This window comes from Emys orbicularis, chromosome 5 (assembly GCF_028017835.1).
Source record: "Emys orbicularis isolate rEmyOrb1 chromosome 5, rEmyOrb1.hap1, whole genome shotgun sequence".
In the NCBI taxonomy this organism is placed as follows: domain Eukaryota; kingdom Metazoa; phylum Chordata; order Testudines; family Emydidae; genus Emys; species Emys orbicularis.
Window position 1 is genome coordinate 35,385,073 of NC_088687.1, and position 14,638 is coordinate 35,399,710.

Genomic DNA, 14,638 nt, shown 5'->3' on the forward strand with positions numbered 1-14,638 from the left:
TGGCCTCTTTCAGTGACCTGCTCTGATGTCTGAGGTTTTGCTGTCCATGCCCTCAGCAGTTCTGGTCAGTGTTGATGTAGCCAGTGCTGTGGTCGGTGTTGGTGATGGTTCCTCACTTGGTGCCAACTTCTCTGCTGAAGTGTTAGGTATCATCTGTCCCCTTGACGGAGCACAGGAGGATGAAGGTTTGGCTACTATGGGAGTTTGAGCCCAGATCTTCTGAGTCCACTCTCATGGATTGTTGTAAAAATGGAGTTTGAGTTTTGCATCTCACGATTTTGGGGTTCAAGCAGCGAAAGAAAGGCAAATCAGAATGTGGAATTTACCCTGGCAGAAAAGGCACCTGCTGTACCCATCTTTAAGTGGAATTAGTCCATCACTGGTTGGGCACAGCTGGAAGCATACAGGTTTTGAACCCACCAAGTTAAGATCCTTTTACAGAGGAGTCGTGTGTGTGTCTGTTTGTTCATTCGTTCATACAGGAGGGGTTAGGTTGAAGAATTTATATCCAGCCAAGGATTATTCAGTCCAAGATGTTGTAAGAGACTGAAGGCTGCTCTGAAGTGTTTCAAGAAGTTTAGATGAAGATATAATAATAGAGTTGTCAGCAGATAGGATACCACAAGGTTCTGTCTCATTGCCATGGGTGGACAGAGGAAACAGAGACCGCCAGGGGCATCCCACCCTTTCTGTCCTTGTATGGAAGCATGAGGAGGTATAGGGTTCATGCACAGCCCCAATGGACACTGCTAGTAAAAAGAATCTGCGTTTGCGTGCCTGGGGAGCATGCACACCTACAGTGGGATCTACACTGATTCGTACTCAAAGAAGAACCAGAGATTATGGTCAGAGTTCTCAGATTTTCATCATCTATTAAAGACAAACATTTGTGCAGCAAATTCAGAATGGACTTAGCTGGATACAGATAGCGTCTGCAAAGGGCAAGCTTATTTTTGTTATTAGCTCAACATCTACATTTGGCATTTAAGGATTTGCTCTTTCCCATTTTTTTCCATTAGGAAAACTATTATCACCCTTCTAGAAGTGTCACCACATCATCTTTTTTTTTTTTTTTTTTTTGCCTTTCCATAGGGGGAATGCAAACTACAAAATTTAATTTTCGATTTTTGTTCCATGAGTCAGGTTTTAAAAAATCCATGTGACAGCCCTGTCAGTGCATTATGGTCATGATATCAGCCATTCATCACAAACAGGAATAACAAGATCATTGTCCACTCTATAATTCAACAGATGGCTACATTTCTACTACAATATTAGCTAGAACTTATACTTAACACAATATTGGGTTACTTTTCCCTATTAGAATGCATAAAGTAAATTCTATTAATTTTACCTGTGGCATTGCAAGCTTCGCAAACAAACAACAATTTAAATATAAGTTAACTAACATCTTAATTCAGTATTGTGTCTAAAACCTTCCTTATAATCCTATGCACCATGTATTATTTTATGAATCTCTGAGATGGGTTAGGAGGAAGAAAACTCTGCCTGGAACTAGTGCTCCACAGTCTACCATCACTACACTATCTGTAGTACTTAGTGACTTAGGCCTTGACTCAGCAATGCAATTAAGCACTTGTTTGTTTTGCTGAATCAGGGCCTTACTGACTAGCCAACCACCATTAGCCACATCCATATAGAATCTCTACAGCAGCATTTAACAAGTATTACACATATGATGAAAAATTATTTTTTGGCAAGACTATACCTTGTGAAAAGTAGTGAATATAATCTTGTTTTATAGTGGGAGATGGATCTCGAGGAGGTAGGGGTGGCTTGTCCAGGAAAAAGGAGTCTCTTCCACCCACTTCAGGATCGTTATCAGGTATGCTGGCATATAAATTGTCATTGTCGTCATCAAAGCTGTATGACTTTTCCTCTGAATTATTTTCTTCATCTTTCTTTTCTTCCACTCCCTTGACTTCTTTAGCTTCCTCTTCCTTTTCTTCCTTCTTCTCCTCTTCCCTCTTGCCTGATTCCTCCCAGGCTTTCTGTCTGACTCCATTCTGGTCTCCTACGCTCTGTCTATCTGTTAATGCTAAAGAATGCATTGTTTATTTAAAATTTGCCAACTGGAAGCATTTTGTGTTTCACAGATTTCCGTAGAAGTACCAGCACTGCTAATAAAACTTTTATGAACTAATATAGTGGAAAGTTGTCAAATGTATAACTTCAGTGAATGGCTTTTAAAATATTTACCAAATGAACAGTGGAAGCTTTCATTATATCTTGCTACCTCAGTACACAACATATTCATGTATACAATAACAGTAGGATTTTTCAGAGATATTGGTGGAGTGGAATCACATGCACTACCCTTTCCCCACAATCTGTACTGCCTGATTTTCAAAGCAGCACAGCCCACATGAGTTAGTAAAATATGCTACAACTCATGCATCTGTATCACTTATTTTTAATATACTGTAGTTTGGCTGCTTATCATTTAACATTCTTTAAAATGAAATAAATATTTCCCCTGGGATATGTGGTTTGTAGTGAGCTTTATGGCTTTAGTGGCCTTTGGACCAAAAATAAGGATATAGTGGAGAAATACGTAACAGTAAATTTTCAGCACCATGTACAGCATAAGGATTTAGCTAAAATAACAAGGGGAAACCATGTAACTTATTCCCTCCATCCCCTTTTAAAATTGTATCCATTTCTGGACTATCTAATAAACATTATGAAGACCCTCCATTATTTCCAATATTAGAAGCATTTAACTTACATATGTTTCTATTCTTCTGCCAACCCTCTCAATTTTAACCCACAATTTATATGTTAATATTTTAAGAAAGCTGTTTCACTTAGGGCGCGTTTGAGATAGAATTTATTGGAAAACTTCTTTCTTTTCCATTCTTGGTATTTTCCAAAAAATGTCTAGAACCCCCCCAAAACACCTGACTACTTTGCACTGCCTCATGCATGACGGAAAGATGAGTGCTTCTAAATATAATAGACAAACCCATTCATCACTATTTTTTTCTCTTTGTAAAAAAGGCCAAATTATGGTCCCCTGAGTCAGTGGAATGGGGGTGGGTGGGGAAAACATCGGTAGTATGTGAGAGGTGTGAAAGGAAGCTTTACGTCTGTACAAGACAGAATGCCCCCAGAGGTACCAAGGGAAATAGAAGGAGAAGCAGCTTTTGTTGCACCTTATTAAAGGATCCTTAGTTGTGAACATAAGAACATAAGAAAGGCCGTACCGGGTCAGACCAAAGGTCCATCTAGCCCAGAATCCTGTCTACCGACAGTGGCCAATGCCAGGTGCCCCAGAGGGAGTGAACCTAACAGGCAATGATCAAGTGATCTCTCTCCTGCCATCCATCTCCACCCTCTGAAAGACAGAGGCTAGGGACACCATTGCTTACCTGTCCTGGCTAACAGCCATTAATGGACTTAACCACCATGAATTTATCCAGTTCTCTTTTAAACTCTGTTATAGTCCTAGCCTTCACAACCTCCTCAGGTAAGGAGTTCCACAAGTTGACTGTGCGCTGCGTGAAGAAGAACTTCCTTTTATTTGTTTTAAACCTGCTGCCTATTAATTTCATTTGATGACCCCTAGTTCTTGTATTATGGGAATAAGTAAATAACTTTTCCTTATCCACTTTCTCCACATCACTCACGATTTTATATACCTCTATCATATCCCCCCTTAGTCTCCTCTTTTCCAAGCTGAAGAGTCCTAGCCTCTTTAATCTCTCCTCATATGGGACCCATTCCAAACCCTTAATCATTTTAGTTGCCCTTTTCTGAACCTTTTCTAGTGCCAGTATATCTTTTTTGAGATGAGGAGACCACATCTGTACGCAGTATTCGAGATGAGGGCGTACCATCGATTTATATAAGGGCAATAATATATTCTCAGTCTTATTCTTTATCCCCTTTTTAATGATTCCTAACATCCTGTTTGCTTTTTTGACCGCCTCTGCACACTGCGTGGACATTTTCAGAGAACTATCCACGATGACTCCAAGATCTTTTTCCTGACTTGTTGTAGCTAAATTAGCCCCCATCATATTGTATGTATAGTTGGGGTTATTTTTTCCAATGTGCATTACTTTACATTTATCCACATTAAATTTCATTTGCCATTTTGTTGCCCAATCACTTAGTTTTGTGAGATCTTTTTGAAATTCTTCACAGTCTGCTTTGGACTTAACTATCTTGAGCAGTTTAGTATCATCTGCAAACTTTGCCACCTCACTGTTTACCCCTTTCTCCAGATCATTTATGAATAAGTTGAATAGGATCGGTCCGAGGACTGACCCTTGGGGAACACCACTAGTTACCCCTCTCCATTCTGAGAATTTACCATTAATTCCTACCCTTTGTTCCCTGTCTTTTAACCAGTTCTCAATCCATGAAAGGACCTTCCCTTTTATCCCATGGCAGCTTAATTTACATAAGAGCCTTTGGTGAGGGACCTTGTCAAAGGCTTTCTGGAAATCTAAGTACACTATGTCCACTGGATCCCCCTTGTCCACATGTTTGTTGACCCCTTCAAAGAATTCTAATAGATTAGTAAGACACGATTTCCCTTTTCAGAAACCATGTTGACTATTGCTCAACAGTTTATGTTTTTCTATGTGTCGGACAATTTTATTCTTAACTATTGTTTCGACTAATTTGCCCGGTACAGACGTTAGACTTACCGGTCTGTAATTGCCGGGATCACATCTAGAGCCCTTTTTAAATATTGGCGTTACATTAGCTAACTTCCAGTCATTGGGTACAGAAGCCGATTTAAAGGACAGGTTACAAACCTTAGTTAACAGTTCCGCAACTTCACATTTGAGTTCTTTCAGAACTCTTGGGTGAATGCCATCTGGTCCCGGTGACTTGTTAATGTTAAGTTTATCAATTAATTCCAAAACCTCCTCTCGTGACACTTCAGTCCGTGACAGTTCCTCAGATTTGTCACCTACAAAAGCCAGCTCAGGTTTGGGAATCTCCCTAACATCCTCAGCCATGAAGACTGAAGCAAAGAATCCATTTAGTTTCTCCGTGAAGGATCTGTTATGAATATTTGTTCCTAGTGCTGAGTACAGTACTTCAGTTCATTTGCAAACTGGACCATCATTTTTATATCCACATCCAGGGCAGGGTAATGTAATGCCCCACCTAGGGCAGTAAGTACTAACAGTGCTAGCCAGACTTCTAGCCCTTGAAGTCAAATTATGGCTGCCCACTGTCTAGGTGTGTTGGAGGAAGAGGCTCATAATTTAGCCTGTAAGGCGCAGCAATCTAATACAGAAGGTGAGACAACTGGGAAGGTATCAAGTATCCAGTAAAATACAAACAGAATATGGGCTGGCCTTTCTTACACAGTTATCATGGATCTGTGGAATAAGTGTCATTGCTAAATGCAAAAAAACCTGCAGCTCTTCCCTTACTCCTTTATGTTCCTTTGCAAATCTCAGCCAACATTACTGAAACATTAAGGGCCAGGTCCATGTTTGTACAGATGTGTGAAGAGGAAGCTGAAAAGAGCTTCCCAATTGTGCTTCCATGCAGGATCTAATGGCAACTGTAGGCACTGCCCTCCTCTAGCACAAGGGCTGCTCTCCGATAGAGCACAGGAGGGGTGGAGAGAAATGGATCTGCTACTCTCCACATCAGCCCGCGGATCTGGGTGGCCTCCAAGGGAAAAGCATGTTGCACCCCTTGAAAGAGTGTGTAGCAAAAGGTACATTCCCCCATGGACCAGTGTTTAAAGGCATGCCTGAGCCCTTAGGTCACACAGCTAAGCGCTAAAAAGTCAGGAAATCTGCAAGTTAAGGTTGAGCATTTAACCATAACTTTGTCCTCTTGTGTGTGTATACAGTCCCCTACAGTCTCTAGATATCAACATTTCTCAGTTAATACCACACAGTATCAGGACATGGTACCTGAAACCTTTCAGACAATATGACTTACGAGAGGTAATGTGAGGGGCTGAGCTCAGCATGGCCACATAAATTCCATCTTCCTCCTCCTCCTCCTGATCACCATCTTCTTTATCGGTTGTATTAATCTGGAAAGAAGATTAAGCAGAGCAAATCTTTTGGTGATATTATCCATAAGCACATCAGTGCAGTATGAAAGAGAAGAGCTATTGCCCTGGGGGGAAAACAGCCAAATCATTTTCTTTCAGTTCTCTGTAAAATGCCCTCATTTCATATTTTGCAGAGGTTCATTTGCCCTCAGTACTAATGCCTACTGATAAATTCCTTAAAATCCTTCTAAGGAGAAAACAGAGACAGGATAGTGGTAGTGATATATGAATCTAACTCTGTTTACTGTGTGTGTGTGTGTGTGTGTGTGTGTGTGTGTGTGTGTGTGTGTGTGTGTGTGTGTGTGTGTGTGTGTGTGATTCTAATTGTGAAGTATGCATGGTGGGTGGGTAGATGGAGGGTGTGGACAGTAACAGATGAGAAGAGGGTCTGTGAGGCACTGTGGAGTAGCCCAGAATGGTCAGGGTGCAACAATCTTTGGAGGGCTAATTGAAAATAGTAGACTACTGAGTGCATGCTGCGTGTGCACAGGAGACTAGAGGACAGGTCACACAACTGCAGGTATGTTAGCTGGGTCTGCCTTACTATCAAAGCAGAGCTAGGTGCTTACTCTATCATGCTTCTGAAAAAAACATTAAAGCTCTCGATTTTGCAGTGTCCAAATTAACCTCAGTTGGAGGAGTTTCAGGCCCAGTGTTTGTACTAACAATGTCCATAGCCTTTTCACTGTATTTATATAAGCAGGAGGATATACTAACTTCTGCCAGTCTCTGACCAGACAAAGCAGAGTAGGATTACAGTCAGTTTTGGTTGTCCTCAACAAAAGAAACTTGTAGTCCTTCAAAGCCTGATTTTCAGTAAGATGTGTATGGAAATATATGCCTCCATTGCACATACAAAAATGTCTGATTAACATGCACACACCGCTGTTTAGGCATCTATCTAGCAGTCATTAGTGCACAAAGCAGGATTCTTTAGAGGTGCCTAGAGTCTCGCATCTTAAGGAGCATCACAGTAGCTTGAACAGAGTCCTCAATCGTCATTGATTAGAGACTTGAATCCTGAAAAGGAATATTAATCCCCTGCATTTGATTTCTGCCTACACAACAAAGTCCCTACCAACTTGAAAGCAGGAATTTAACAGTGTGCTCCATAAATCCTGCAGTTTGCAAGGAATCACTGCGAGCAGATATGCAATCAGCAGAGAGTCTTTGACTGAAGAGCTGACCTTCTGCTCCTGGGTCACTCTGCTTAACTTCCCTAGGATTATGGGGGTTTCAGAATGAAGCCATGGGGTGAACTTCACCCAGTGAGCAGATCAAGAGGCACCAAGCTGGGCCATCATTTATCACCTCTGACAGATCTTTGTAAAGTATAGGGGGAAAGGGAAAACAAATATGAGAAATTGTGGGTTTCTCTGGGGGAACCAAGAAATCATCTTTTCCCGCTGCAGCTGTGTATGGCAATTTCAAGAATGTCAGATCCAGTGCCACGGGCTCCCTACCCACTCCAAACAGTAAACACAATTTAAGGAATATGTCCAGGTCATCTGTCCCCATGAACCAAGCACTGGCCCTATATTCTATGTCCATCTAATGTGTTTAGCAGTTGGAGAGTCTTATGCTCTGGCAGAACTTCCCCATTGTTCAATTGGTTCCCCCTAGTTTGGGGATATAGGACACTACTGCACTGATGTCTGAAAAAACATGTATATGGAAGCCCTGAAATGAGACTTTTCCAGAACACAAAGTAGCTATAATCTGTGTTAATATGCACAATTTGTGCTAATAGTAGCAATAAGCTGCAAAGAGGGGCCTCTGACAAGTTCCATGGTCCACTGACCCTGCGATGAGAAACATGAAGCCACGACTTTGAGACATGACTCCTGAGGATCTGTGCAATGTGGGCCTAGAAAGCGGTGGAGTGCTAAAAACACTGAGTTCCCCTTCCGTGATGTCGGAGACCTGCAAAAGGGAAACACTTCCCAGTTGTTTACCCTTAGCCTTGCAACCAGTAAGCACCTATGGATACATATTTAGTAGAGAATGCCCAGAGGGAAGGCAGGGAGTGGAGCTGTTGGAGTAGCTTTTCTAATTGCCTCTGGGAGATGGAGGGAGCAACCATTAACTCCTGGTACTTATTCGTTATGGATCAATTTTTGATGAAGGAAATCCCACGAATCACAGAAAGCCTAAATGGGAGATGTGATTAATGTAGACTTTTCTATATTTTCAAGAAACCCAAATTCTCTTCAAAGAGGTGTAGTGAAACATGCTGTGCTGGCAAACCACACACGTGTTTATTACATTTACTCCTGGCTTATTCTCAAGGTAAGCAATGCAAGGTAAAACTATGCTCAGGTTATTGATTAAGCATAGACTAGGCAATAGCTCACGTAGTCCCCTTGAATAGTTCACGTAGCCCCTTCACCAATCATGATTTATTGCACAAGGGGAGATGGCTATGGGTGAACCAATCAATATGTTACAAGTAACTATGATCTCATGCCTTTTGATCTAATTACTAATAAAAACCCCAGCTCAAGAGAGCTTGGGACGCCTGCTTGACAAACCTCTTGACTCCGCGTCTCCTTGATCCCAACATCTGGTGACCCCGACGTGATTCACCGGATCCCGAGGACCCCTGCTCATCCGACTGGAATAGTCTAGGTGCACCCGCTGGAAACAGCCACTCGTGAGTATGGGGGGTGATTTATCAGTGCCACAAAAGGCTCATGCTAAGGAATCATTTAAGCTCATTGAGGGGAGCGGTTGCCCAGCGGTTACGCTGCGGCATGTAGAGGATTTTGTTAAGGAAATAGAATGTCAATGCCCCTGGTACCCCGAAGAGGGGTCCCTGCAGCAAGAAGATTGGCAAAAAAGAGGAACACAGCTCTTTGAGAAACCGAGAGCAGCAGTGCAGCACCTGCTCATGTGGCAGCGCTGTACTGAGGCAGTGGGAAAACTGGGGCTACAGGCGTCTCTCACTGCCGCCCCGCTTCTCACGCTGACGACACCGCCTCCGTACCCGCGGGTGCTACCACCAGCGCCTGCGGTGTCGGATACGGGGCAGCGGCCCTCGGATCCCCCCATTGATAAAGGAACTGATCAGCCTTGTTTCCGGGGGAATCGTGGGGGCTGCGTCCGGGCGGCGGTTGCGTTGGCGCGTGAGACAGGGGAATTGAGTTTGGAGGAAGAACATCAGTGGGAGGGGGAGTTGCCCATGCTAATGCCTATAACGGCAGAAGTCGATGCACAGGGCAATGCCGTCAGACAGTGGACGGCGCTACCGTATACAGTACTGAGGGAGGTGAGAAAAGCTATCACGGAGACAGGCATCAGGTCTAATTTCGTGACAGGCATCTTAGAAGGAATTGGAAATGGCTACACAATGGCTCCACAAGATTGGAAAGACTTATTTCGTATGGTGCTGACCCCCGCCCAGTATATGGTGTGGGATAGTGAGTTCAGGTTAGCTGCTGTAGGTTACTCAACCCCAGCTGCCATACCCGACCAGATTTATGGAGCAGGCCAATTTAGCACTATAGAGAGACAGTTGGAGTTAGACCCAGACACATATATTCGTACTAAACTTAGTGTTATGAGAGCTTTCAGAAGGGTTCCTGTAAGTGGGAAACCGACTAGGTCTTTCACAGCCACCCGGCAGCAGCCTACAGAGCCGTATCCGCAGTTCATAGATAGGCTCAAGGAAGCAGTACAGCGGCAGATCGATAACGAGGAGGCACAGACAGAGCTTTTACGGCGACTGGCTTATGAGCAGGCTAATGCTGATTGCAAAAAGGTACTGCAATCTATAATACATCGCCCCTCGTACACTTTAGCGGACATGATTCAGGCTTGCGCTGATGTCGGTAGTCAAACCCATGCTATGGCTCTTTTGGCGGGGGCTATAAGACAAGGTAATAAACCAGCAGGAAATTGTTTTAATTGCAAAAAACCGGGACACTTTAAAAGCCAGTGTAGGGCACCCGGGGGAGGAGCACATAAAGGAAGACCCCAGGAAGGGGGTAGGCCCTCCAAAAAATGTCCTAAATGCAACAAGGGGTATCATTGGGCAAATCAATGTCGATCAGGACTAGGGCAGGGAAACCAGTAATCGGGCCCTCCCCGGGCCCCGGAAAAACAACGGGGGCGGAAGAATTGACTAGGGCACAACCGGCAACGACCGGCAGTGCTGGAATAGACTTGTATAATCAAGAAGAAAAATCCTCATTCTTACCGGGGGAAGTTCTTTTAATGCCTACTCAACTGAAAGGGCCCCTTCCTGAAGGGACGGTGGGCATTATACTCCCTCGGTCATCAGCAAGTAAACAAGGAATTATGGTAGTTCCAGGAGTGATTGATGCTGATTATCAGGGAAAAATATATGTTCAGTATTGGAGTCACCTGCCTTTTACTTTAAGACAAGGGGACTCCTGGGCACAGAGGATACTGTTGCCATATGAGCTCCCTGGAGAAAAATCACAGGTAACACGCACAGGAGGATTCGGATCCACCCGTACTGAAGGCGACAGCGATTCTTCCTTTCACCCACAGGTGGCAGCATTGGTACACCGAATATCCCTGCAAAAACCTCAACGTAAGTATACACTCCAAGGTAAGTGGCTGACCGGTTTGTTGGACACAGGGGCGGATGTTTCTGTCATAGCTGAAAAGGATTGGGAGCCTACATGGCCTTCTGAGCTAGCCCCTGCGGTATTCGGGGTAGGAGGAAGCCAAGCATCTCAAAAGAGCTCTCAATGGTTACCAGTAAAATCCCAGGAACAAGGCCCCATAATAGCATATATTCAACCCTGCATATTGCCTTTACAGTTTAACATTTGGGGAAGAGATTTGTTAGAACAGATAGGGGCAAAACTGGTTTTGGAAGATGAGTAAGCCTCAGGCTCTTCCGTTACAGTGGAAAACTGATAAGCCAGTCTGGGTAGAACAATGGCCATTACCTAAAGAGAAATTAGAAGCTTTGCAGCAATTAGTTGAGCAACAATTAAAAGATGAACACATTGAGCATACTACAAGCCCGTACAATACTCCTGTTTTTGTAATTAAGAAAAAATCAGGAAAATGGAGGCTCCTTCATGATTTGCGTGAAATTAATAAAATACTAGAACCAATGGGCCCCCTGCAGTGTGGCCTCCCCAATCCAAATTTAATCCCATATGACTACCAGGTAGCAATAATTGATTTAAAGGATTGTTTCTTTACGATACCATTACAGGAAAAGGATAAAAAATATTTTGCATTCACAGTGCCAGTCCTAAACAATGCCCAACCCACAACACGTTATCATTGGAAAGTGTTACCCCAGGGCATGTTAAATAGCCCTACCATGTGTCAGTATTTTGTAAACACTGCTCTTCAACCTTTCAGAAATAAGTTCAAAAAGCTACTTGTTTACCATTATATGGATGATATCTTAATAGCCGGTAGGCCCCTACCCACCACATGGAAAAGTGAGTTAACGGATATCTTAAGTCAATCGGGTCTGGTAGTAGCCCCGGAAAAAATACAGGAAGCCGAACCTTTTCAATATTTAGGTCATAAAATGCTTGCAGCATACTCCATGCCCATACTTCCAAAACTTACCTTGCCAAAAAAATTAACATATGTAGTGCTACAGCAAATTCTGGGATCCATAAATTGGATAAGACCGTATTACAAGATTCCCACATCTATGCTGACTCCACTGTTTAATGCCCTAAAATTAGGAAAGCAACCGGGAGACATAATATCACTGACAAACGAACAACAGGAGGTAGTGCATAAGGTCAACGAAGCCATGGCAGAAAGGTGGGTAGATAGAGCAGTACCTAATGTGCCCCCGTCCTTAATCATTCTTGGGGACATTAAGCAATTCATGGGGGCATTACTTCAACATACAAATGAAAGAGAATTTATCCTCGAGTGGATGTATTTACCACACACACACAAAAACACACTCGTCCCATTGTCTGGAATGATTGCTCAATTAATCACTAAAGGACGCAATTGAGCATTAAACTTGTTTGCCATGGATTTAGTAAACATTATTATACCCATCCCCATCGCCACCTGGGAAGTTGCATGCATGCACTCGGAGGAGGTGCAAATAGCACTAGCCAATTATGTTGGGTGCGTAACTTACCATACTCCAAAGGATCCTCGTCTCCAAGTTGCTCAACATATTCCACTGAAAGTATTCTACTTGGTATCTCCCGTTCCCATAAAAGAAGCTCTTACCATTTTCACCGATGGTGGCCCCTCCAGAGGGGTGGTCGCTTGGAAGAAAAATGACCAGTGGCAATCCCAGTTTACCTTACCGCAACGCTCTCCTCAGCGTGCGGAGCTAGCTGCGTTAATTCTTGCCTTTAACACATTTTCTGATCAACCAGTTAACCTCATAACAGACAGTTTGTATGCTGCAAATGTTGTTAGTAATATTGCTTCTAGTTGTGTTACTGCATCTTTGGATAATAATTTGCTTGGTTTATTTCTTTCCCTACAACTGATATTACGTCACCGACGACATCTATTTTTTATCGCACATGTTAGAAGTCATCAGCCTTTCCCCGGAGAAATCTCGCAAGGCAATGCCTATGCTGATAACGCCTTAAAGGCTTTCCCCTGCTCTCCTATGGAAAGTCACTCCTTACATCACCAAAATGCTAGGGCGTTGGCCAAGCAATTTTCCATACCACTATCTGATGCAAAAGCTGTTATTCAGCAGTGCCCTGAGTGTACTGGAAACCTCGCAGGACCCGCTATCGGGGTAAATCCTCGGGGGCTAGGTGCAAACCAATTGTGGCAAATGGACGTCACTCGGTTCCCACCATTAGCTCCCTGGTCCTATTTGCATGTAGTCATAGACACTTATTCTGGATATATATGGGCAACGCCACAAAAAGGGGAAAAGGCAAAACACGTCTGTAATCACCTCATTCGTTCCTTTGCAGTGATGGGAAAGCCATCAGCTTTAAAAACTGACAACGGCCCAGCCTATTGCTCTTCAGCAATGGCAGCGTTCTGCACGCGATGGGAAATCAAGCATACCTTTGGCATCCCATACAATTCCCAAGGACAAGCCATTGTAGAACGAGCTAATCGCACATTAAAAAATGCTCTCCTGCGGCAAAAACAGAAAGGGGGAATTGTCCCCGGCAGCCTGACAGAAAAGGAAGAATGGCTGGCTCAAGTACTGTTTACACTCAATCATTTAAATCTATTACCTTTCAATTCTCAATTTTTCACCAGGGCACAACGGCATTATCGGACGACCGAAGTTCTTCCTGCTCCAAAGGTAACCTATCGTCAGCTACCTGGCCCGGAGTGGAGCGAACCTGTGCCACTAATCACCTGGGGGCGCGGTTACGCAGCTGTATCAACACCAAGCGGCCCGCTCTGGGTACCTGCACGATACGTTCGACCATACAAGGATGGCGTGGCATCAGGGACTGAGCAACCCCATCCCTGACTTCAACATACACTTATATGATGAACAAGGAAAAGTGACAACGGGCCGAAAACGAGGGGGCCAACGAAATGCACCTGCCACATGGGGCCAAGTGAAGAACCTAGCTAATCAGGCTGAACAACTGTTGGAAAAAACAAACCAAGAAAAAACGGCAGAGAACTATATGATGGCATTAATAGCCTCCTTAAATGCCAATTCTGTACTTTTGTTAACAATCATTATTTGCAGTTTAACTATAGTCCCTACAGAAGGGGGGCCGGTAGTGACTGGGGGGGTTCGTCTTAATATATGGGAGGTATTTGCAAAGACTTTAAACCTAAGTACCTTCTGCTTAACGGAGCAGAGGGCGGTGGGGGAGGTGCTAGGATCTTGCCTAATACCAGTGTGCCATAATCCCACAGACATCAACAATGATACATGGTTTTATAATTCTCTAGAACAAAATTCTACCCTTAGGGCCTTAGGGTACCCTGGGTACCATAATTGGGGAGATCGACTAACACACAAGCCGCGTTTTGCTGTTACCCTGTTAACACCGCATGTTGCTAGCTTTAATGTTAGTTGTGCTAGAATGGTTAATTGTACCAAAAAGACTTGTATTCAATTCCCAAAAGGGAACTTCAATTGCTCAAGTATGGTTAATATATCATATATGTATGAGTACCTACAATTGCCAAGGGGCTGGTTCTGGTCCTGCCCCGGATATACCTTTAACTACATTCCAGCCAACATCAGTCATGAAACTCCATGCTGTCTTAGTAGGCTGTCTTTGGTTTTGCCTCAAAAGGAAGCTAAGGGTACATCACTCACTAAGACAAAACGAAGTGTATTCCTTGATGAAAGCTGTAATAGTCACGCGGCCCTAATTAGTAAGGCCGAATACGTCGCACTGGCCGTATCCCTGGTTGGGGTGCCCGGTCTGGCGGCACGAAACAGTAAAAACATTAACGCCTTAGCCTGCTCAGCAGTAAAAGCCTTAAATACAACGTCTAGAGCTCTAGCCTTGTTAAATGAGGAACAGAGCGAATTAAGACATGGACTTTTGCAAAACAGAGCGGCCATAGATTATCTTTTAATGCAACATCATTATGGGTGTGAAAAATTGGATGGTATGTGTTGCTTTAACCTAAGCAATAATGAAAAAGCAG

General features: G+C 43.5%; 1 protein-coding gene across 1 annotated transcript in view; it reads right to left on the minus strand.

Annotated features, from left to right (window-relative positions):
- BANK1 (B cell scaffold protein with ankyrin repeats 1) overlaps positions 1–14,638 on the minus strand; it is a 233,933-nt gene that overhangs the window by 40,818 nt on the left and 178,477 nt on the right. Inside the window, exons 8-9 of the mRNA XM_065405166.1 lie at positions 5,944–6,040; positions 1,730–2,059 (exon numbers count right to left, since the gene is read on the minus strand). Of these exons, the coding sequence (XP_065261238.1) occupies positions 1,730–2,059; positions 5,944–6,040 (427 nt within the window). The remainder of the gene's footprint in view (positions 1–1,729; positions 2,060–5,943; positions 6,041–14,638) is intronic.